Source organism: Lonchura striata, chromosome 2 (genome assembly GCF_050655825.1).
Source record: "Lonchura striata isolate lonStrDom1 chromosome 2, ASM5065582v1, whole genome shotgun sequence".
Lineage (NCBI taxonomy): Eukaryota > Metazoa > Chordata > Aves > Passeriformes > Estrildidae > Lonchura > Lonchura striata.
Window position 1 is genome coordinate 33,592,501 of NC_140704.1, and position 27,078 is coordinate 33,619,578.

General features: G+C 35.6%; 1 protein-coding gene across 2 annotated transcripts in view; it reads right to left on the reverse strand.

Moving 5' to 3' along the window:
* SKAP2 (src kinase associated phosphoprotein 2) overlaps window positions 1–27,078 on the reverse strand; it is a 118,682-nt gene that overhangs the window by 2,876 nt on the left and 88,728 nt on the right. Inside the window, exons 10-11 of one of the 2 annotated variants that reach the window (XM_021538198.4) lie at window positions 16,104–16,172; window positions 9,443–9,555 (exon numbers count right to left, since the gene is read on the reverse strand). In XM_021538198.4, the coding sequence (XP_021393873.2) occupies window positions 9,443–9,555; window positions 16,104–16,172 (182 nt within the window). Of the gene's footprint in view, window positions 1–9,442; window positions 9,574–16,103; window positions 16,173–27,078 lie in introns of both variants that reach the window. The other variant, XM_085568245.1, reaches the window with a different exon arrangement.

Genomic DNA, 27,078 nt, shown 5'->3' on the forward strand with positions numbered 1-27,078 from the left:
TCTGATATAAATGCAATAGAGTTTTGTATGCAACTCCTTATGGATGCTTTCTCCTATATACAGTTATAATAATTTCAACTGAAAATTAAAACATTTTCTCTTTTTTTATAGGCATTCACATGCAGTTAAGCAAAGGCAGAAGGTAAATTTTAAAAAGGCCAGGCGTATTCAAGAAAATGTCTTAATTATGGCCACGCTTCTCTAACACCTACTAAAAATAGCCGACTTCCTTATCCTCTGTTCATCAAAAATACAAAACCCTTGTCTTTGCAACTAAAATCTAATACCATAATATTGACATATAACAATCAACAGGGATTATTTTAATATCACAAACTAAACTCTAAGAAACCTACCATCAACTTATTTTAAAAACTACTTCACTCAAATATGAAGGGAACACTATAGAACTAATACATAATATCTTTCTATGGACAAAGCTACTGTTGCTTTAGGCTTGCAGAAAATTCTACAGCAGATATTCCTGACAGATGACTAATGCACTCCTGTTTCAAATATGTTTAGGCTTAGAGAGATAAATATGAAACAAAATTAATTATAATCATTTAAAGAAATAACATCTTCCAAAAGCAGTCCTAAGTAAGAGTATTGTGGTATTGTGGTATATAATTATTGTAAAAATAAAATAATGTAATACTGATATGTAATTATTGTATATAATTTACTTTTTTTTTCCTATGAGATATTTTTAGAATCAATTCTAACAATGGTTCAATAAATTGTAACAGCTGGAATTGCACACTCACATATATTCCGTTACAAATTACGCATTATTAAACAGAGATCATACTCAAAACTGAATGATTAGCAAGATAGAAATTACTTTGGAACAAATATGTAAAATACAAAATACACAGATATCTCTGATAAGCAGCATCTGCTTCCTGCTACACTGCCCTTCTGATAAGAGGAAAAGGCTCTAGAATTTTGAATTACTAGTCCTACTGAGATGAAGCTACTATTTTGAACTGTAGTAAAGTTTTTTGGTTATAAATAAGCCAAATGGAGCTTAAGGGTTAATGGTATTTCATTAGATCCTGGGCTATAATGATTTTCTGCTGGAATATTTAGCCTGGTCAAGAGTTCTCTGGGGTCCTATGAGGTGCTTAGTGTACTCAGCCCTCTCTATGCTTAACTATGATGGCCCACTTTCATGGGGGCATTTTTTCGTTGCCTTTTTTTTTTTTAATGTTTGTATGCAAGCACACACAGTTTTGTATTTCCTGATTGTGGAAAGGTGAACATTAGTCCTCAATTAAACACTTTCTTCCTTCGTTTAACAATTAATTGGTAATGTAAAAGATTCTATCCTACTATGCATGAAGCACTGCAGTAAGTGTGATTTAAAGGAAATCCACTTAAAAAACAGCAGGAAAACCTTCATTTGTTATGTGAACGTGCAAACAAGAAAGCTGCAAAAATAATTCCACCTTCTTCCCCCTTCCACTGCAAAGCAGACTGTTGGGGATGGGTTTGGTCTTGAAAGTCTAGAGGTATCTGAACCTGATCGTCAGTACACACTGCTCTCCACACAAGTTAATAACCTTTCCCATGAGGCCTCACATTACACCCCAAATACTTAAAGGCAAAACAATACCCTGACACTGAGGTTTATAATCTTCCAGATCAGCCTGTTTAAAAATCTATACTTTATCTCACAATACACTGCTTAAATATACAAACTAGATTTCAAGACTGAAGCGGGAAATTGCTGAAAGGAGCAGCATTCACGTATACTACTGGAATCTCAGCAATAAATCTCTCCAAGAGAAAGCAACAAAAGATTTTAAGCTACTACACGGAATTCGCACAGTGACTGACAAGAGTGATTAAGCAGATTTTGCTAGACATCAGCCAAAAAAACAAACAATACATGAAATGAGGGAAGTGGCTCAGTTAAGCAGTCATTAAACTGCATATGACAAATGGCACAGAAAAAGACTGTGGATTACATTATCCATTGAAAATGTTCCACTTAGCAACACTACATGGACTTGGAAACAATTGTTTTTAAAGAAACAATTCAGATTACTCAAATTAAAATTAAAAGCATGCTGCTGTTTTGAAAACTTTCTGGGTTTTACTACTTATTAATATACCACTTACTGCTCTGGCACGAAGCTAAGTGAGAAGATGAAATTAATGTTGATGTAACAGACTAGTAAACTAATTTAAGGATTCACTGCAACCATTATACCATACAGACAATATTGCAGCACAGAAGTTTTTACTTTACATTACTATTCTTTGCATGGTTCTCAAGAGCAAGATGAATCCCAATTAAACTATCTGCAGTCTATAGAAGTCTGAACAAAAATATAATGCAGATACCTGGCTACCACAAACATAAAACCTTAATATCTGGTTTTAGAATAATTAGGTACCACTCCCTTTTAAACTGATTTAAATAAATACAGACATTTCTCTTTAAAAATCATAACCCCTCCTTCCTACCCTCAGTAACATGAAAGAGTGCTTAACTAGTGAGGCAGATAAACAGCCCCCCTAGTCCTTTCTTGAAGTCACACATAAAACCCAAATTGATATATTGTTTCTATTAATGTTATCAATTATAAATTTCATTGCAGCAATATAATTTCATTAATACACTACTGTTGTGAGGTCTATATGTCCATCACTGCTGCTTAAAATGTGTAGAAGAAAAGTCTGCGATCCACATTTGTGGAAAATAAGGATTAATATACAGAAGGATATGAATATAGTTAGGGGTTTTATAAGAATAAAAAAAGTTGGGAAACACTGTGCTTTTGCAAGCATCAGCTCCAGATCTCAGGTACCACTGGGTTTACCATCTGGTATCCCTCACTGCATTCAGCTCTTAATATCACTGCTAACATAGGCAAGCAACTATACTTCAGAAGGACTGATAAAATAATGAAGAGTCCTTTAATCTACAGGAAACCATTGTAGTCAATTTATAAGAAATATTGCATCCCTTTGTAGGATGTGTAATTATTTTCTATTAATCATGTGCTATAAAGCTACATTATGTGGTTATTCTGTTATCACTAGAAAGAGGCCTGCAGTCAGCTCCTGACAATGTTAGGTAATTACTAACACAAAGCTTCTTTCTCCTTATGTAGAAACGCTATCAAGATCCAGAGGTGCTGTGATGCTCGCTGTATGAAAATAACTCTCCAAAGAAATTCAATAACTGCAAAATGAATTGCTCCAAGGCAAATAGAGGGATAGGGAGAGGGGGGCAGGGCCAGATCCAGCTGCCCTGCAATGAGGAGAATGCACAAGTGTGCAGCCACGCTCTGCCATGTGACAGGGAGCACATTTGCCATACCAGGCAATGTTAGCAGGGCCAGGGAGGGAGGAGGGGGCCACCACAACTCCCCCTCACCCCGGAAGACAAGCACCAGGGCAGTGGAATATATTATGCCAGATAATATGAAACAACAACCTTAACAAATTATGAAATGCTTTCTAAGATATTTCTGTATTTCCACTGGCATAGAGTGGATTTTTTTTTTCCCCAGCAGAAATTTATTAACCAAAGTGAAGTAATTTTACAGGTCAGTAAGGAACAAGTTATGATTTAACATTTAACATGCTGGCAAAACACTCTGTACAGCATGCTAGATAGCAGGGGGTAAAAGTCCCATCAGGCTCCTTAAATGCTCCCAGTGGAACACACTGGGAGCAAATGCTTCTCCCTGTCCCCATCCCACCCGTTTCACTGCACTGATGTCTAGGTACCCATGACTTCATGAGACACTGATCATAAAACCTTTTGTACTTGGGGAAAATGCAATAGTTAGCAATACACTCCCTGTTTTCTACAGATATAATTTAAATCCAAGATTTTAGTCCTCTACAGAAGAAAATTTTGATATTTTGACATACAAAAAAAGAAAAAAAATTTATATTTGAGGATTTCCAAAGCAGTTGCTACCTTTAGAACAGTTCCTCTGCCTATATGAGATTCTCCAGATGCTTTGCACCATATAAACTTCTACTGACTTCAGCAAAAGTTGAGAACATCTAGTTCTTGTGCAATTAGTCTCCATTGTTGAATACATATGGTTTGTTTTTTCATGTTTGTGGGGTGAGTTTTTTTATTTGTTTGGCTTTAAAAAAGACTTGCTGAAAAATATCATTGTGTTTCAATGCCTTGAAGGAAAAAATGGAGTTGTATTTTAAAAAACCACAACCAAAGTATGTGAATTCAAGACTTTTCTCCTTCCTTCTTCTAGTGGCACTGTGAGTAATACTAACTCATGGGCTGAATACCTGCAAACTTTAAAACCAAATTGTATCTATAGCCTTGTTTGGGGTTAAAATAAGTAACCTCTACTATCAAGCTAAATATATTCAGAAGCAGGGATATATTTCTTGCAAAGAACATTCTAGGGTGCAATTTTAGCAAGATAATATTTTAGAACATCTCCAATTCATCCAGAAAATTAATAAAAAGCTAAAAAGTTTTAGAACTTCCTTTGGTGTAATTGTTGAATGATACACTATCAACTAGGGAGCAGTTTTGGCACAGAACAGCATATTCTCTAAAAGCAGAGAATGACAAATGTCTTAAATAACTGAATGAGACTTCTTCACAGGTAGTAGAGTTGTTTTAAGACAGCAATAAAGTGGTCATCTTTTAAAATATAAGCACTAAATTTATTGTATGGTTGCATTATTAGGTTTTATTTCCCACAATGACATGAGAGAAAATATATAGCAATTAAAGACTTCCAATATAAATCACTGTAAGCAGACTGAGTTCTGAACCAAAATTGCCCCCAGCAAACACCCTGGAACAATAGGAAGGCCATTTTATTTTCCATTAGATAACACGGTGCCAACTTTTCTTCTAATCTGATAGGTAAAGGCTTACATATTATCATATTATCAGTATTACATATTATCAGTATGTAAATCAACAAAGCTAGAGTCACTTGGCTTTAGTTGTAACCAAACTTCTGTTTAAAGCCTTTCACTATTGTCTTTAGACATATATTTATTGTTCTCCTGTCCCCACCCATAAGGATGAAAACTAAGCAAACCAGGAAGGGGGTAATGTATAACTGAGTATTGCATTTTAATTTTGATCAGAAGCATTCCACTGAAGTGAATCTCCCAAAGCTCCCACCTTCCAGCCACTGGCTGCCTTCACACAGCCTCAGAGCACTACATATATTTCAGATGAAGCTAAAATGAAAGATGTACTTTAACATGCTCCAACCATTAATGTGTTCTCATTCCAAAAAACCAGACTAGACCTCCTTGGACATCCAAAAGCTTTGAAAAAGTGTGGTGTGGACACCAGGGCTCAAGCAGTAAGTGTTTTACTCTGCAGATCTGCTCCTAGTTGTACTCCCTGTTTGCTAGAGGAGGAGCCATAGGAAGTATGGCCATGGAATAGAAATTATGCATCTCAGTATGATCAGCCAGAAAACAACCTGAAAAAATAAAATACTCAGGATTTTAGTGTGTCTTTCATATCTTTTAGACAAAATACTGAATAAATATATTTGATTAAGATTATACAGATAGAGAACTAAATGTTCACAGTGATTCTGAAATAGCTGCATGGTTAAGTTGTACTTTTATTTCATAAGCAGTAACCCGAGCTGTGGAGATTCTTTGTTTTTTTACTAGGCAAAAAATACAGGTTGAGATGTGAGCATTTTAACATTTATTGTATTGAAAGAACAAAAATCTGCCACACATGAAACCTACAACTGCTGAATATAGGGTAATCTAAGCACCAAGTTAACACTCTACTTTCATGAGAAATTCTTGAGCAAAAGGTTGTCATAGATGAGGTTTCCATGAATTATAAATACCAGATTGAGCACCACTGGTGTGCAATGAAATAATAACAAGAAGAATTCCATTTAAGATATAATTTCTGATTTTAAAGTATTTGCTATTTTAATACAAATATAAATAAGAAGTATATTAAATTAGTTTAATGCAAAGAAATGTCTACTAAGCAGGTTCCCACTAACAGATTGAGGTAAATTTTCACTATTACTTGCATTTGGCTGATGAAACTGGAACCTCATAACATGTTATGGAACTTCATAACACAAAGCACACACCTAAAGCAAATGAACAAGTAATGCAAGTGTTGCACTTGCATAAATTGTGCATACAAAACTTAGGAAAAAAAATAGAACTACCTCTATCCATAGTTATCATTGTTTCTGGAAATTGATTTCTTGAGTAGAGCTATGGAAGATTTATAAAAATGATTGCTATACTATGGTCTGTTTTCTCATTTATCACATAGGGTTGAAAGCAAAGGCAAGCCCATAAATGAGCAGGAGTTAAGAGCAATCATCCTTTTAGAAAAGAAGACTACAAAGTATTGCATTTCTAACAGTCAATATTAACTAAGAAATGTTATTAACAAGTCTCTTTATCAGTACAGCTATATTTTTTCATTACAAAATGGAATAAGGGTATATAGATTTCTGAAAGTTCACATCACATTCATGGCATAAGTGATAAAAACACTTGAATATACAAGAATATTATAAATTAAAATACTAGTAATAGTATATCTGTACAAATACATTGATCAATTAATCTGAAATGTTAACTATGTTTTTAAATAAAGTTAACAAGTACTATTGTGATAGTTCTGTTAATTCTGCTTCCATTAAAAACTCAACTTTTAAGGGAAACCTGAGAGAAAAACCTAGGAAGAAGTTGTGAGGCTTTGGGGGTTTTTTGTAAAAGTCCAGAGGACTGCTGCCACACAAAAGCCACAACTGATATAAATATTTATAAAATAGCTTAGTTTTTGAATACACCTTTAAAACAAGAAAAATATGCTTTTCTACAGTAACTACACTCGTCGGGCATAGATATCTTGCTTGTCAGAGTGTGAGCTCATGCTCACTGCAATAACTGAGTTTTGATGCTCATTTAAAATCAAATTCTGGGGATTTGTCTTTGCATAATACTTAGCTATTTTAGGAAGTAAACACTGCCAAACTGAAACTATGCTCATTTGGCTAAAAGACATTTCCCTAAAAACTTACATGTAATATACTGCTCCTCTTGCTTTATTTAAATTCTATAAATGCCCAAATTTGCTAAAATAGTTCAAAATTACTTCTGTTATACTAATGATCTCATTTCTTGCAAACAAATAATGCTTTCCCCCTGATTTCTATACGGGCATGAGAAAAGCTGGTAAAAATGTATTGCTTTGGTATAACTGTTGCTGGGAGAGATGAATATCTATCTTATCACGTTCATCAGAGCAGGCTATACCATTTATATTTCACTGTAAAACAAAGAACTATTACATGTTGCACAAATATGCTCGATATTTTGTTAATGCTTCACCCTTCCTACTACAACATGGCTATACCCGTACTTACTTCCTTATCAGCAAAATGTGATTTTCAAGAGTAATGTTCCTGGCTGACATATGATAGAAAGGCAATAAAGCCACAGCTAGGTTCAGCTGAAGCTGAATTTATGACACCATTTTGGATGCATACACATCTCCCCCCTGTCAGTACCTGCATCTCTCATTTTCAACCACTAGATGGTGTGAAAAAATAAAAAAATTGCCTAAGATTCCTGCCGACTGCCACAAAATCCAAGTATTAATGTAGTGGATAAGGAAATATTTTAGAAGAAAAGTCTTGACCCACTTCGGGATAGTTAGGCTCACTTTTCCTTTGGTTATATTTTCACTTACCAGACAAAGAGCTCATAAATGATTAGACCTTGGAACTGAATCAAGTGGAGGGTTAAGATAGATAATTCTCTGGCACTTTCCCCTCCAAGGACCCTAAATTCCAAGCTGACAGTAGTGGCCAACACTCATTTTTCTGAAAAAGCTGTAACAATCTTTAAGCGAAACAGGGCTGAATTTTCTGGGTTGTATTTTGGAGTAGAAATCATTCCAACAGAGAGAGGCTCTATATATCTGGAGCAGCAGCAAGCCTGCTTCAAGGACCGATTATGGATTAATCACAGCATGGCAAGAGGACTGTTGATATACAGAGGACAGCTTAAGCTACTGTTTTTCTATTTTGCTCCATTTTTTAAATTAAATTTCTCACTCTTTTGGGGAAGGAGTAGCAAACAATTTTTTTCACCTACAAGCTGAAGATTAAGATTTTATAGTCGCCATAATGTACTCGAAGAGCACAACCTACAAAGAGGCCAAACTCATACAGTGGAATCCATTCACTCCTGGGCTTTTTGTGGGGAGCGAGAGGGGAAAGAGGTGGTTATTTTAAATTAGTCCAATTCTTCAGTGCTGAATAACTGCTTGAATATTTGCCCAATCCACAAGCTTTATTCAGCCTTTAGTAATGCAATTCAGTTATTAGTTTAAGTGACAATGAAATACCTCAAAAGACATACATGGTCAAATTAATATTAGTAATACATCTTCTATATTTTTATATAGGACTATCCTTCTATCCATAAATCTTAAATTTATTTAAAACAGAAGCTGTTACATTTATTATCCAGAAATGTAGTTAAAGGTATCACAGAAGATTTAAAGCAATTGTGACAAAACTTAATTTGAAACTAGGACAAACAGATGTCTTTACCTTTCATGCACCCCTACTTGTGTTTCAATGACCTACAATGTTTTTTGTACTAATTACACTGAACAGCAATTATATAGACACATATTTGATACAGTTTTTTTCATTGAGAACTTTAAAAGCTCAGCTTTTTTTTTTTTTCTAATATGTGGGGAAAACAAATTTCCTCTGATTAATTGTTCAGAAGTAGACTTCAATGGACTACAAGATATAAATTTTAACAGAGGTTTTGGTTTTGTTGGGGAGGTCAAGGAAAAATCTGAAAATTAACCAACATTAACATAGAATAAAACTTCATCGCTTTACTATTTGATGCCAATTCAGATGAGAGAAATTATATTTCTCATTTGCTCTGCAAACAGAAATGTAGTAAAAAATGTCCAAATCTGTCAGCGCAAACAAATTTGCAATCTGAGCTCTCAGAACAATAACAATATACATACAAAGATGAAAGCATAGTTCAAAAAACAAACCATCTTCTGTAGCAAGATCCCAAAAAAGTCAGAATCAGCAGAGTCAGGAATATAAAACAGGAAACAAAAAACATAACATACAAGATAACTTAAAATTCTACAAGGTTAACTTCTACAAGCAGAAAGTACATTGTCTCCTGTTAAGTCCGTTAACAAATGGTAGCCAAGATCTAACATGTAAATAAACATGCTTTAAAGTTAATTCCTGTTACATGGCTATGTTTTAATTGTGATTATAGTTCATTTGACAAAATAATTAATTGCAGTGGCTATCTGATTGCAGACAAAGGATCTGAAAGGGAGTGCCAATTTCCCCCCACAGAACTGTGGGAATGTGCCCTTGTGCCATGGCTCTTTTTACAACCATGTAGCCCCAGCAGTGTCTCATACCTTGCTGATAATGTAGATAACATCACCACGTTTAAATGTCAACTCATCACTTTCATCTCCTGTGCAGTCCCACAAACCTTGATAGAAATTGGCATAATCGGTATTTTCGCTATCTGCAAAGAAAACAGCACCTAATTATAAAACAACCAAGACTGAGGATAACTAAAGTTACTCTTTAAATCTTCAAATAGTACAAAGTAATTTATTAGCACACATTTCTTATTCCTCTTTTCAGAAGATCTCCTTCCTGCCATGAAAGCAAGTGAAAAATAAATTTAATGTGCAAGCCCTTCACTGGCAAGCTGCATCACTGAGAGACATGCAGCTACAGGTTTTCAAAGCATTTTTCAAAGCTGCAACTTAAAGCAGCTATTTTTCCTCTGCCAGTATATTTCTAGCAAGCCATATATGTATCCAAACTTGAAACTGATAAAACTGCTAGAATATAATTAATAACGATCAGTGAAAGGAAGCTAAAGTATTTTGTGATACACTCCCCCTCTCTCTCCTATTCCAACAAAATTAAATAGCTTCTCTGAGACTCTCTGAGATAATCCTTGATTCTTCCTTCTGAAATATTGGAGAACTTGGAAACTGTTGCTGAAGCTGCATTTCAAAAATATTTGTGTCAGCTCCAGTTTAGGACATTAAGCCCTGGCTAAATGTGCAACTACACTACAGTCATAAACTCATCCTTCTAACAGCATAAGCACAATGGATGTGCTGTGTTCAAGCTGCCATACAGACCATTAACTGATTGATTATTTAGCACTCTTTGCTCTGTAATACGGCAATAACACAGTAATAAATGCTTTGTCATACATTTACAATACAGAGTACATCTATTGAAACACAGCGCTCACACACAGTTAAATACACTGGGTGCTTCTGTTGCACTGCAAACTATTTCCTGTTTTTAATTCCATGAGAATGGAGTGTGATGAGTTAATGCAAAAAGAATGTAAGCAATACCACTAAGATGACCGGTTACATTATGTATACACTAACCAGACAGAATGTATATGTACTAATAATTTACATCACTGGAAAGCTATCTTCTAATTCTGATAACATAAATATCACTGAACTGGCTAGATCAAAGCTGTCATCTTAGTTTTGTTATATGATCCTTGAACTGCAGGCTTGCTGGTTATTCCAACATACACCAGTTACATTTGCATGTCATTAGCACCCTACACCATTATTTATAGTTTACAATTTAACCATGATTGGTTCATTTTATTACCAAAAAACCCTGCTAAAATACCAAGTATCAGGAGATAGAAAGCATCACAACATAAAATAATAGTGGTATTCAACTTGTGTTCTTCTCTATTTTGGCAAATACTTTGATTTGAATTTTAATATTCTTTGTATGAGCAAGAAGAGCTTATTTTCTCTTTCTCCATTTCAGCCTGTGTTCTGTGCTATCTTGTTTGAGTGGCAATACTGTCATAAGGCTAAATATTCACAACCTTCAATTCAAAGCTGCTATGCCAGTCATCCACCATTTAATTTTCCATAAACTGGTGATTAGGAGCTACGATTCACTGCGTAGCACTAGGGGGCGTTCTGGCTGCTAGGGCCCAAAATCTTCTGTCATCACCCCAAAAGCAATAATTAATACCCACATGAAAGCTCACAATCATTCAGAAATAAGAGATTTGGTTATTTTAAAATGCACAGACATTTTAACATTAAGGCATAATCAGTTTGAAATGTTGCACCCCTGAATTTTTGGTCCTTCCTATTTTTCACCTTATTATTCACCAATTTAGCATTAGACAATTGTAAACAGTAATACAGGTTAGCACAAAATTAATTTGTGATAAATATTAAATCAGAATCTCTCCTTGGTCTTTTCTTACTGTACTGATCATGCTTCCCAACTCTGTGTCACAAACAATAACATAAGCCCACATTAGAAAAAAATTAAAATAACTATTTTGGTATATCCCACCTCTCAAGTCTTTCATCAGTTGGCTTATTGATTTTGTTTAAAATACATTACTCAGGACTTTTACTTCTTCAGAACATCACTGGAAGAAATCATGACTTTTCACACTGACCTTTACCACTTTGAGCTCTGCTCTTACCTTTATGTGCCTCAAGTAATTCCTGTTAACACTAAAGTGAGTTGCAACAGAAGAGACCCAACAGCAGGTAAGACATGTCTCTCCTTTTATGTCCATCATGAGCATTTAATTAAGTTTTAAAGATGCATTTTAAAACAAGCTTATTGCAACAGTGAAGATACAGACCAAAGACTCACCATGTCTCTGTACCCTCATTTGTGAATTCAACATAAGATAGGGTTGTTTAAATCAGAAAGCCACACTTTTCAGAAAAATATATACCAGTATTCGAGGAACACAGAAACAAAAAACATGGAAAGAAAGTGGTAATGTAAGTTTGTGAACCACTATGCTGGTCTTTCAAGAAGTGTTAATTTCAAATCTGAAATCCCCTCTCATGCTCATCAGCACAGGCTTCTCCAAATTCTATAAGGGTAACTATCTATACATAAAAGACAGTTATAAATATAACTTCAGACTTTATACACCTCAAGTGAAAAGGGCTTCATAAAATGATTCATAGTGCTTACAAACAGAGGTGTAGAATGAAGAAAAAAAAAAAAAGCCTGCAAAAACCTCTGCAAAACACAAGCCCACTCATTCTTACTTTGGTCCCTTTCAGTTTGAGAAGACCTTGACAAATTTCCTTTTATTGCTGCTGAAGAGTGGCATAAAACAAAACCAGGAGGTCTGAGCAAAGGAATTTGGTATTTATATGGCAGTGAAATAATATGAAGCTTCTTAAACACATGTAAGTACCTGAAAACAGATGGATTTAGCATCAAGAACTTATATACTAATTACAGTTCAAAAGTTATTGATTTGCTGGTGTTAATCTGTTACAATTACACAGTATTCTCAAACAAGAATTTTAAGGCATGCGATTTTCTTCAAAATCTTGCATGCCTTAAAAATACTATGATGACATAATTGCTAAACTGAAATGTGTTGCATTTTTAAGGAATGGTCACTTGGCCACAAATACAAATAAGACACAATAAAAAAGCATTAAGTGTGTAGCTGAGGGCAGAAAGCAATTTGATTTTACATACCCACTGTTTTGAAGAGTACCAATCCCAAGAAGTGGGTGAATAGGATTTTGGCTAGATTGTTTCTCCAGAAAATATTTCTTCTATTTCAGGACAGTTACCTGGATGAAATCTACTATCTAATAGTTATCAACAGCTATTATCCAATAGTTATCAATACTTTTCCAAAAATAATTCCTCATGGTTTACTTCAGCCATCTCTGCTTTTATAGTAATGGCAGTAGGAACAATGGATATTTTTGTTCAATATTCAGATGGAAACACCTCAGAGTTATTTTGACAGCTCAAAAGCCAATGGTTGCCAGCCTCTGTGACAGTAGTCTCAAACTGCTTATTTCACTGAAAAATACTGGTATCTGACAAAACATGCTTGAAGAAGGTGAACAGTTCAGGTAAAAAAAAAAAATCTGAAAATTTATCACTCAAGCATGTATCTCAAATACTAGACTATTTAAAACTTAGGAATGCCCATGAATTGCTCAAGGGGGAAAAATTATAATAATCTCCTAACAACCACAATAGACAGAAAAGAAAAACCAAACCACACCACAACTTGAAAAACAGATTAATAGTACATATTTCAAAGGGATTTAAGTGTACTGTCCCACTGCAGCCTAAGGCAATCTAACTGCAGGGTGTTTAATTTCTGCCCCCTACATTGTGACAGTTTTTACAATTCCCATTTCTGAGCACAAACCTGACAGAACACTGAACTGACCAAAACAGAATCAGGAATTACAACCTAAATATGAAAATGCACTACATAAAATATTAGGATAAATGCAATTGTGCCTGATTTCCCTCAGTCATCTATTTTAACATTGATGGCATGTAAGTTAGCAAACCCTACTATGGTAGTGATTTAGAGTCAGTAGTTTTATTATTTGCTTGCACATTCCTTGCCTAGTATATTAAACAGCTTGCCATTCTAAATCATGTTGCTCAACTCTTGGTAAGATTTTTCAAAAGTAAATAGTATCAGATTTGAAGATTATTTAACAACATTTGAAAAAGACATACTGTAGCCCCTTTTGGTAATGATGTGCTCAATGTTTACCAAAGTGGAGGCTTAAAAATGGAGGTACAGCTGAAGCTCAAAATTAATGCTACCAGAATGAGTGTCTTACAGAAGTGATATAGACTCTCGTTTTTACATCTCAACCACTGAACAAGACAAACCCTGTTAAAGAATCCAGTTTTTTGTTCTGATGATGTCCTAAACTTCAGAAAATGCCTGTTACTTACTTGCCCTTTATCCCACAGGCCAGAAAAGTTACAAAATAAGGGCAAGACAACTGTAGGATATTTATTTGGACTCAAACTCTAATCTATTTGAAGATGTTTGGTTTAATCTTTCTCATTCCCCTTCTTCTGTTCCTTAGTTATCCTAAAATCAACACATTTACACTGATAAAGGAAAAAAAAAAGACACTGAAATAGTGATTGTGGAAATGATAATGGGTAGACAGTCATAACAAAAAAGACCCATTAAGCCATATTATACAACTCAAGCTCTTCAGTGCTTTGGTGTTTTTAAAATGACTAGGTCCCTAGCAATTAATGCAAAGCTATCCAGCAGCGAGCGTCAGCACCAAGTAGAACAGAATAAAAAGAACTCGAGTCTGAAAGTTAATTGAAGTAGAAATATGTTAGGGCAAGAAAAGAGTAGGAAAAAAAAGAAAAAAATTTTGCACTAATCAGCTTGAGCTCACAGACAATTTGCACAATATTTTCTCTGAGTTCAGGTTTAGTAAAGGTAAGCAATAAATTAAACTTAAGAATGTATGCACTGTTTGTGTAGAAAATCATAAAATACTCTCAAGTCATGTCAGGTATGTATGATGTGATGCCTATCAGAAATACTCATGTCAACTCAGCCCTAAAAGTCAAACAAATTTCCAGTGTTAAATAGTGAACTATGTAAGATCAGATCACAAAACTATTGCTTGAAATGAACCTGACATCTGGGGGGAACTGCTGTGGTATTTTCAATGACATTACACAAATACTAATAAGACTGATAAGGCTGTTCCCATAACAATTACATTTTTTTCAAAAATGCAGATGCTAAGGTTTTGGTTTTTTAAAAGTATGGCAAATTAGAACTTCAGGAAGGTACATTAGGGAAAAAAATGCTGTTGGCAACTTTATAATTGGATTGACCCCATGCTCCATTATGACAATACACTTATAATTACAGTGATGTCTAAATGAGTACTAAATATTAAGGTTGTAATGAGTCATGTTTTTTTACACATGTTTTTAGCACAGCACAATGCTAACAGCATCTGATGGCTTGGCGCTTGTTTCCTTTCCAAGAAAATCAACCCAAAACTCCTCACAGCAACCTGTTCCTGCTTTCCTATACGGGTCAGGAAATCAGGCCTCTGTTTCCTCTCCACATGTTGCAACAGGAAGAGCACTGCAGAGCTACTTCCTAAAGGAACTCTTCTTGTCCACCCCTTCCTTGACAGCCCTGAAAAATTATGTGTATTATGTACAATGGGGGAAGGAGAGCCAGACTGCATGTCAGTGCAGGTCACAGTTACAATGCAGCAGATCTCAGAAAGGTGTAAGGTCTGATAAGAAGCGAGTCTTCTCTACTTGCTGTGTCAAATCACCAATAGTTTATCTAAAGGTCTGTGCCCTTGAAGTACAAAAATATATTGTTTTTAAGCATAACTGGAAATACCTTTCTATCAAGAAAAGTTGCCTGGCTGTGTGGCTTTTCATGGTGCATAGAGTTATTTTTCCAGTCCCAGAGATAATTAGCACAGGGGCGCTTTGCCAAGCTAAAGCTGAGAGAATATCCTTCACAGCCTTTCTGGGCATTTGTGTCCTTTTCCAATTTTTATGCTGCTGTCACTGGACTCTGGCATTTCTTACCTGATTCATTTGCTTTCTCTGGTAATCATATGCAATGAAGATATGCATGGCCAACATTTAAACAGGCTGCAGATCAATTAGTGGTCTTAAGTTTATCTGATTTTTATCAAAGAAGACAGAGCTTTGGGTCGATTGTCAGAGCCTGTGTCAAGTTGACCTTTTCAGAGACGTCTACATTGCCAGTCCCTTGGGCAACTTGTTGTCCCCTGTTAGTCTCTGAATGGCAGAAGTCTGTTCTGCTCAAGCACAAAGTATACACAGATGTCTATATTACATTCTTATAGGTTTGACAGCAACTGCATGTTGTATCTATAAACTGTCCTTTAGCAGTGACACTTCCTCAATGATGATAAGCTAATTTATGCATCTAAATCTCCTTTGTGCAGAAATGAAAGCTAATTGAGTCATTACAAAGTAATTCAGGAAGGAATACCTTGTATAAATTGGCTTACTTTATAAATCCTTCTCAAGTGGTTTTCATGCATCCTAAGTGGTGCTTAAGCAGTTTTGCTGCCATCATATACCCAGGTAAAAAAAGACAGTTTTACAGAGCTAGAAAAACATTATTTTAAAACACCAAATGGAAGAGAGAAGAAAATAAAGGTATAAAAAAAGTGCATACACAAAATAAAGAGGAAAGGTTTTAATTACCTGAAACAGTGGTAACTTCCTCCTGGCTCTCATTGCTTGGCACTTCAGCTTTTGAGGAAAGACGTTCTTCTGCAAAACACATAACTGCAAATGAAATTCTGAAGGGCCACCTCAGCTGACAGGAATTACAGCCCACATCAGCCTGAAAAACACATTTTATATTTCCAGACTGTAAGCCCTGTTTACCATTTTGCACTTATACAGAAATTGGAACATTGTTATTTCTGTGGTTTCCGCCATCCATCCAAACACTCCAAGAGCTTTCTTTCAAGATCTCAGTTGTGAACATCTGTTTCCCTTTTCACTCTAGTCTGAATGCAGTCATATAGAACTGCAGTTCTGCTGATTTTCAGTCATTCAGAGACAATTAGAATGAGGGTCCTCTTCTGCTGCATGCATTTATTGCCAGAAAAGGATAAAGAAAAGGAAACCAAGGTGTGAAAATGAAATATCTCAAGCTCAAGAAATAACTCAGTTATAGAGAGCAGTATGCAACAAAGGCAGACAACATCTTACCTTCAACACTGTCCTACAGACACAGTAGCTCAACACCTGAACACAGCCACTACAGATACCATGCTGTTCACTGCTCCTGCCCATTGTGCCTGACCACGGTTTTAAGCAAGCCAGACTCTATCAAACTACTTAGTGCAAGTTTAGGAGACAAGAAAAGAGAAAACCTGGCAGTGATCAGCTCTAAAGCATGTTTTCTGGCTAGCAGGCTTGGAACACTCTGAAATCCCCACAGGCAACTTTGAAAGATGTGCTCCATCCTCCCTGTCTGGCACAGACATTGAACTCTCTCGTGTCCAGACCCTCACTTAAGTAAATCCACACTCTGCTCAGTACAGGGACACCAGATCTGCTCCTCACATTTCCCAGTACAGGGATACCAGATCTGCTCCTCATATTTCCCAGTCAACAATCCTGTTGATGATGTAAAAAAGGGGAACAAACTTTTAGCTGAATCCTGTCTTTAGGCTCATAAGGAAGTAGAAACAAATTTATCTTGACATTTACAGTAAACTGACAAGGTTGCTGTACTGAATGAGGAAATAGTATATTGATAAACCCACTTCTCAAACATGAGATTTAATACATTTCAACTCTCTGTATTTGCTACTCATCACATTGTATAATGATAGTCAAGCTTCTTTTTAAGATACACATTTCAGCAACTGATTTGGATATTTTACTAATGACAGACAACAGATGAAGCACTCACAGTGTGAAACTCTTATGTAATTGCCCGTTTAGTTTGACAAAGAGTGAATTTTATATCAAAAGTTCAAAGGATTTTTTCAACCTTCTAAAAATTTAATCTATACACAAGACTGTTCCTGCAAACATTAAAGCAGATGTTTAAAGCACAAGAGTAGACCTGTTGGAATTAGTATGCGTAATTACTGCTAATCTCTATACACAATCCTACAAATATTGCAATTACAACATAAGATTCACTTTATAAAGAGCTTTGAAATCCTGCCCTACTAAGCCAGAAAGATTTTTTCTTCTTGAATCTTGACTAGTTAAAAATCTGGGAAAGATTAATATTAACTATTTTGTAAACCAAGGTAGTGGGGAGAGAACAGGGAAAAAAATCCTAGCAATAGAACAGGAGAAATCTGAATCTGTAGTACACACAAAACACTCTAAACTATGTTCTACATTTAGATGTTCAAATGTATTCCCCTACTTGGCATTAACATTTGTCACATATTTCCAAGTATGCTCATCTGTTTATTTTAAGAACTCACAATTGGAGCATAAATGGCAAAAATGCATCCCTATGTGTTGTCCAGAGCACTAGGAGGCACTGTCATTCTGTGGGTTCCCTACCATGGTTACACCCCTCACAGGGAGCAGTACCCCAGGATCAGTCACATTTGCTAGAATTTCTCCCTTTTCCCAGAAAAAGCACCTTCATCCAACGCACATGCTATTATATTATTCTTTCATAAAAGAGATGTTGATATTACATATTACTGAATGTTTGGACCTAAATCAGTTGCTCTGTTGAATGTCCTATGGATTTTAACTCTATCACTTGTCATGGTCATCAGACTAGTTTAAACTGAGGACTGACTGCAGCAGAGGGTATCCCAAGTAAAGCAAAGAAGCAGCAGAAGTTTGAAGAGACTTTTTTGTAAGGTACTGCTGAATACTGCATTGTGATTTCACAGAAAATATTTAGAATATATGTATTATTCTGAAATATTTATTTCCTAGAAACAAAAGTTGACCAGATGCACATCTGAAGATATGAAAATGTCTGAATCAAAGCTCTTTGAATTTCAAAAGTTGCCAAATTCAAGCAAAAACTCACCATATTTGCATACTGGTTTGGATCTCAACCATCCCCACTTATCCCACCTTGCTTTACAGTACAGAATTGTCACAAAGAGGACAAAGTTTCAGGTGCAATTTGACTGGAAGAGGCACTCCAGAAGCATGCTGGACATGGTCCAGCTGTTAATGGGCATTCAGTCCATGGTATCAGGCTGAAGTGACTGCATAGGAAACCTCCTCTGAAACATGCACAACAAATATCAGGTCCTTGGCACAAACCTCAGCTTTATGAATCTGTTGCAAATGGTTCATGATATTTGCTAATGCAATCATACTCAGAGTGGAGCAGTTGTAGTAGTCTTGGCTTAGGGTAGTAAAAAAGAACCTGGGGTTCTTAACTTTTGTTTTCTGATATTATGGCCTGAAGCAGTAACTATGTGCAGGCAGTGTCCTTTAAACACAGCAACCTCGATTACCTTGGGAATTACAGCTGCAGTCTGATGCAACATGCATAACTTTGTGTTGCAACATGGCATAGAATCAAAAGATGAAAAATTGAATTTAAAAAATACAGTAGAAATACTTCTGGTATTTTTAAGATACTGTGCATAAGGAGTCATGCACGCCTTTAAAATAATCTGTTGCAGTTTTTCCTCTGTATATCTCCTTCACACTATCTCTATCACTGCAGAGAGAAAATACTCTTTTCCACCCTCTCACTATGTCAGAATGAGACTAATCTACACTAACCAAACCAATGAACTCTTCCAGAGCTGTAGATCCTAACAATCCCTGAGATACAGATTATGTTCCATACTATGCTGATACTTAGAGACCTTAACAGCAAAATTTTTGTGACAATACAACAAGGAACGAACTATATTTGTTAAAGGTTTTTTTTCAGTTAGTCCATGGAAGTTGTTGAAAATAATTTGCAGTTTGAAGAAAAAACAGAAGAATAAGCGCTCAAACACATATGATTCTACCATCCACAAAATTTAAAAACTGAACAATGAATTCTACATTTTTTACATGAATCCATTAAAAGGAGGAAGGAAAAAAGACTGGACTACTTGAGTATAAAATGGATAAGAGTTTGGCTTGAACAGTGCATTCCTCCAATGGAATGTGGTATCTCCATGATAAACATGCATAAATTTAGCAGTTTCCTCTACTAAAATGTTACCTAATAATCTTTTTACATTAGATTCCAATTTAATGCCATTATTATTTGGTATTCTATTGCCTTATAGTTTCTGACACATTGTCGTTGCACAATACTAGTTTACACCTTGAATAATCCCAGTTTGTGAGTTAATATATTCTATTCAATGCTTTGATTACAGTAAACAAAACCAGCTCAGCTATGCAGCAAAATCTACCAAACCACACAGATGGTTATAAGCTTTTCATTGTGTGGTTTCCATAGCAATCATATTGCAAATCTGGAAGCTTCTTGCAAATAAGCAGCTTGTATTTACATGCCTCTCGGCTGCAGCATAGAACACAACAGGTGAAGTTATTATTCCTATCACATATTGTTAGCAACATGACTGGAAGATGTTTTGATCAGTTCAGATAAAAAGTACTGCAGTGAACTAATTTTTCATCTATTTCATAATGATACAAGCAATCACACACTTGTAATGCACATTCATGTCTCTTCACTTGAAATCTCACTGTAATGTCAGAAGGTTATAAGCATACAAAGTCTTGTAAGATAGAGACCCCCACAAAAAAAAAATTATTATTAAATAATCAAGTAAAAAACTACACAGTGTCTTTACTATTGTACTTCGCAGGGAGGACAGATGCACACAAAATAACAGGTGTGTACATGAATGCAGCTGATGCTGAATATCACAGATCTACACTGTTCTGCCTATGAAAAAGTAAAAGAAATAATGGCATGTTAACACCAAGAGTAATACTCCTCCACACTGCATTTTTGCTGCCAAATAATGACTCCACACAAATGCAAACAAGAACTTTCAAACCCAAATAAATGCTTACCATGGGAAAGAGTTAAGACCTTTTCTCTCCAGAATTTTCAGTTCTATGAATTGACTCACCCTCCAAATGGATTATTACTCTAATAAGGAACATAAATCAACCTCACTACATAATTTTTTATTAATTAGGAAGAATTAGCTTTTTTTAAAAACAAGAGTATTTGTTCAGAGAAACATTTAATATTTCTAGAGAAGCAGCAATAAATGCACACAATTTAAGAAGATTATTTATATAATTTGGCCAAACTGACATCTTGTGCTAGCATTTGTGGTGAGGGCTAGCAACCATCTGGGTCAAAGGACTATGCATTAATGCCCTGTTTTATGCAGGACAAGCAAATTGCCTTACCTGAGGTCAGTGTTCCCAGCCTTGGGGATGGCGTCCTCTGCAGTATTCTCACCTGTACAGGCCTGTACACTTCACCTAAATCCTTAGCTTTAGCCTAAGGAGCTTCATAGAAAATCTAGTAGGCCTACTTGCCCTGGTGTATTTATAATGGCAGGGATTTTAATTTCTGGTATCTTCTTTTAGACTCCACATCCACCCATTATACATGAGAGAGATCTCTCTGTACAAAGAGATCTTCAAATGCAATTAGCAAAACTCCAGTTATGATAATCCTCCAATATTCTCAAAGATCTGTCCCTTTTCCCCATCTCCTCTGGGACATGGCAGTTTACTGGAAGATTTACACACAACTTCTTGACATTTCACCTCACCCTGCATTCCCATTAGCAGCCCAGTGTACTCTGTAAACAACAAAACAGTTTGGAAAAGGCTGCTGAAGGTGCTATTGTCTAGCCATGGTATGAGTTTTTGGGAGCAGCAGAGAGGGGGAGAGAGATTCTTGTTTTATTAATGCTCCACCTGACTGTACAACAGTGCATGGTTTGAGATTGAAAATGCCTCCAGGACAGTGAGAAAAGTGGAAAACAAGTTGGCTGCTAGAGAAGAGATTATAAATATGAGAATTTCTTACCATGACAGAAGAGAGGACATTTTATTGCTACTTCTGTGGGTCAGCTAGTTACTGTGGGTAGGTCTGGGACCCTGGCAAGGAGGTCAGGAACTCCCCTGTACAGAGCCCCAAGAGACACTGTCTTTGATCTCTATCCATGGAAAAGAGTTTTCAATCTTACAGGATGAATTACAAGCTCTGAGCATTTGATATAAGTAATAATTAGTGTGGCACGGATGCAAAAGTAGAATTTTAGGATTCTAGATAAGGGGTTCAAAGGGGGCAAGATGGAGGAAACTGGGCATGCCTTATCCTTTTTCTTCTTCTTCATGCCCTCCATGTTTCACTGTAGTGTTGGCATTTTTCTATTGGTTTAGATTGGGCACACTGTTCAACATAGGTGATAGACATTGACACATTATTGTAAATATAGCACAGGTAGTTTCTGGTATATAATGTTTGTAACATCCCACTGAGGGCAGAGCCCCACACACTGCCCTGCAGGACAGACCTGCTGCAGGTCAGACAGAACATGTTATAGATAAGCAAGAATAAACAACCTTGAAAACCAGCACAAACGAATTATGACTTCTTCTTTGGTAGCAGGGCTGAAAGACAGAGACTTTCTGCAATCTCAGGATCATTTAAATATCACAGAGTCTGACAGTTACCACCCAACAGTTCAAACAAAAAAAAGTTATATTCCTACATGGCAAACTTGAGGGTAAAAAAAAAAAACAACAACCAATTTCCACAACACAAGCAGAATGATAGAAAGAGATCACCCAAACACAGGTTAAACACTGGGATTGCAGACAAGATGACAACGTATGTCAGCAGAAGCAGAAGTTGCATCTGACTAAATGGTCATCATTGTGTTCAGAAATATGATGGGAAATGGGTAGTACAGAATTGTATTCCAACAGAAGACAGAAAGAGATCTCTGGGCTATGAACAATATAAAAATACATCTTACAGAAAAATATTATGCATACTGAGATGCTTCAGTTTTAGTTGATGACAACCCATGCCTATTCCTAGGCAAATTTCTCCCAACACTTGTGATCCTAAATTTCTCCCAACACATGTGATCCAAGTCTGATTCCAAGATGGAGGCAAAAGGTTTCATTCAAATATACCACCATCTAAACTGGATGGGACCTCCAACTAACACTTGTGCACAAGTTTTAACCAGATCTTTGAAAAAAAAATTATCAAAATTCTAAAGTAAGGTTAAATATATACACCACTTTTCCCAACCACTAGACAGTAACGGAAGTCTGCTATTAATATTAAAAACATCCTGACTTCTCAGTGTCCTTGAATAAGTAGCACTGGCTTTACAAAGTGAAAAAGCTAGAATAACAAAATAATTTTGAAAGAGATGGGATCTGGGGAAATGGCTCGCTCTAACACCCTGCTCTAACTCAGAAAGTTAGATCAGGTTTCTAGGAAACAGCATTTGGCCTCTTTTGGTACTCCACACTAAAATGTTAAGCAGCAGTTTAAAAGGGCCTGTGCATTTTAATAGCTCATGTATGACACAGCTGAAGCTAATGACTTTCTAGAACAGGATTTGCTCAAATCACTCAGTTTTGTCTAGATCTTGCCAAGTCTCCAGATGTGGGGTTTCCTGTACTCCTTGAGAAATCCTGCACATTTTTTCCCCTCGGCTGCACTCCTTTTATCTTTAAAAGGTGCTACTGTGCACCACTGTTATACCCAGTTGTCTAAGCAATCTGAATAACTAAACTAGCCAGCTCAGCTAAAAGTGAAGCACTGCCTCCTATTGAGAAGACCTTGGGAAAGTCAATCATCCTCAAAGAAAAGGGCAGTAGATTTTGTTGTAAATTAACCCAGGATTATTGCTGCAAGAGAAGGAGAAGAAGTCACATGGGAGTTCTGAAATGTCACTTAGACATCTTCAGAAGAAAAAACTCTCTCAAAACAACCTTTCTATGGCACTACCTAGTGAATCTTAGCATATGTAATGGTCTGCCTTAACCAAAACCAAAAAGCAGATACAACATCCCCTTCTTAAGAAAAGTATTTTGGAGTTACAGCATTTGCTAAACTGAAGAGTAAAGTAAACCAAAAAATTCCCTGTCCCACTAAGGACAAATAGCAAACACACTTTATGGCTGTGATTCTCTAGCGTTGAACAGAATAATGTTTGGGTCATATAACTGTCGCTATGAAGAATAATAACAGAGAGAAGTAGCAGAGAGAAATAAGTACATTTGGAGAATTGTTTGAGGGGAAAAAAAGTATTCTTTCTAAATACATTTGTGAAAAAAGACACTACATTTTTCTTATATTACCACACACATAGCAATCCACATGAATTATAGCACAATGGATTTTTAAAAATCATGTTTTTAAAAGCTAGAAGATATTTTTTGACCTCTCACTATTTTACTGGAAAAAACAAGCAACAAATGATCAAAGAACACACCTCTGGAGGAAAAACAGCTACTCTCACACAAACACACAAAAAAAAAATCCCAAAAATTTTTGGTAAGGTCATCCACAGTTGCTGCAAAGTGAGCTTCTCACTCTACTGTGCAGCCTTTTACCAATTTTTATGAAATCTAGGAGAACGCTTTGCTTTACTTACCTTTTCTACTAGCTGAGAGCTGAATATATGTTGTCACCTTTCCTTCTTATATTTTTTCCCCAGTACTAAATATTCTAGTAACTTTGCTTGCCTGCCTTTGCCTCATTCTGTAGTTACAGCCAATATCCTCTTCAGACCCCACAATTTTGTATATCTACCAAACACAGAAGGTGTTAGTATGAAAGTGGCTGTTTCCAGGGCTTCACAAGACCCTTCGTATTTTAAGAAAAAACTGTCAAAATGGGAGGAAAATTATTCTCAGTCACCTGAATGACCAAACAGAATATATTCATTCACTGGGACAACTGAATAATCCACAGAGGTGCAGGCAATTCCCAGTTCTAGTTATGAATATATTAAGTTTTCATGAACTCAGCCTCCTGCTTGGAGCTTTCCTTGCAAATAAGCAATCTTCAGTCATGTTTTGAGTGACAGCTCAATTCAACTTGGTTGGCCACTTCCTTGCATTAGCCTTCCAAACAACAAATAATCTAAAATCTCTTATTAAAACCAAACCAAACCCAACCCAATCTTCTCAATATTTTTACATACTCTACATTGCCTTTTTTTTTTTTTTTTTTTTTTTTTTGGTGGGGGGTAACATATATACAAAAGAATTAAGAGTTTGTCAATTCAAAGTTAAAGTAGGAAAAAAATTGCTAGTCTGACAGAACTAGGAGAAAGAGAAACGTGTTACACCAATAGCAAGCTTTGGAAGAGAGGAGATAGAAAAAAGGCAGAAAAAGCAGGAGTATCTACCTGGGAAGACCACTTATAATGCCTAATTTTGGGATATTAGCATTTATTTGACAAAATTATCTAATTATTATTAATAAAATTCAATAGAAATATGCCAAAGTGCAGTATGCCCTGCATAGAAATAAGAGATGGGTTTTGCACTGACCTTTTTATTTCCTCATGAAAAAGGACCTGATAATAGTAATTCTTCTCAAGAGAAAAGGTAAAGGTCATCACCAACAAGTTCATTGTGGATATGCACACAATTATAATAATGAAGAATAAAAGAAATTACAGAGATCCACTTCCAGAAATTCATTCATTGATTTCCCATTTTCATATTCATAGACACTTTGTCATTATTTACAAACAAAGTCACTATTTCAGGGATTTTTTTTGTCAGAAATCAAGTATTTGTCTAGTCCTATATGTTGAGTGAACTGGTCAGAATATATTAATATCAGAATGATCCATCAAAGAAGGAGAAAAATTCATAAGTGACTTCAAAATCCAGCTCAGTACAAATTCCTTAAGCTTTACTAGGTACTTTTTTAAACCTTACCTCTACTTTTTTGTAAGCAAACCTTACCTTTGCTTTTTTGTTTACTTTTTTTCTTACGTTTTAGGTAACAACTTCCACACTTGAACAGAAGCATCTCTGAAGATAAATTTTCATGTTAAATTTAAAGAAAAGCACAATTTTGGGTCTGCTTCTAAAATTGCTCCTAAGGCCCCAATTTTGGCATACCAAATTGAGGCAACAGACATCCTACATAAATCCATTCTTAAACATTTAAAGAGAGAATAAAATATTTTATAATGCTACTCCTAACAGGTCTCAACAATGTAGGGGAAAAGCTTTTGGGTTTTAATGTTTCTACATGCTCATCTAATTATTTGGTTGATTAACAAAAAATCTTTTTTGCTTCCTTCTCTGTTCTCTGTCACTCTAGCAAAAAAATAGTTGCAATTATTGTACAGAATGCAAATTAGTTTCTCAAAGGGAAAAAAAAAACAATTTTAAGTTTATTCCATGGTTCTATTGTAGGTTCATAGGAATCTGTGCTAGAGATTGCTGGCCTAAATATGTGTGGCATGTACATAAGAATATTCTTTTAAACATAATAAAGATTTATATGAATTCACTGTAACTAAAATAAATTTGTTTGTTCTCTCAACCTGTAATAGCTCTTAGCTATGTAAATAATTTAAGTGTTCAACATGACATTTTATAAACCTTATTATTAAAATGTTTTGCTAAAATAAATGTGGTGGCTATTAAAATCTACATAGAAAATATAAATAGTTCCCAATGTAAATACATTTAGCAATCAAATATTCAATTAACTAATCTATACTGTATAACTCTGTACTACAGTGTTATTTGACAACCATGTACAGCAGTTATATTTCTCAAGCTTAAATTTATATGATAGAAAATGTCTGTAAATGTCAAGTAAAGTTTCTCATAATCATTGATCAGCAGCAAGTCTTAAATTTAAAAGCCATTTCTGAAAACTACATATTCTTAATTGTGACAAATGGGACTTGACATAAAATTTACATACATACCATTCATAAAGCATCTTGCTTAAACCACATCATATCCTATAATAATCTCCAAGGTTAATGTATTCAAATTTATAGTATGATTCCTGAACTTACTCAAAAAAGGGACAAAAGGCAAAGCTGAGCTCACATCAGTGAAATGAAACACAATACAGTTGTTGGCATGTTTCCACAAGCAAAGTCTGGCTCCCAGATGCTGCTCTAGTAACTCCTTTAAAAATGTTATACCAGGACATTTTTGCATTCCCTGTGTTGATCACTAACTGCACACTGACAAAAAAAAAAATTCAGCAGTTTTCACCCTTCAGGTATTCTCATTAAAGATAGCAAACCCACATTACTGCTATTTTGCACTGTTTATAGCCCAGGCCATTAAATAAAATTATGTTAACTATGCTAAATCCTTTCTCCAGCTAAAATTATGAAATTAAGTGAAAATGTTATTGCTATGATTCACTAATATCAGGTTAAACCAGAAATATGCAGAAAATTATAGTTGCAATGCAGACTGTTTACATGTACCGCATTTTGGATAATAGTGCCATATTAATCTCTACAAAAATGATCCCATTCTTCAATTCTCATACATTAGGTCCATACTGGGAGCTGCCACTCTGGATGGAAGATCTTACTAGCCCTATGCACCACAAATCACAATGCACCTCACAGAGAAGAGGCAGGACACTGGGATATGGCAATAATTCAAGTGCAGGAGATGACAACCACTCCCCAGGCAGCTCCCCAGGTCAGTGTGGGATTGGCATGCAGTTGTATCTCAAAAGAACCCATCA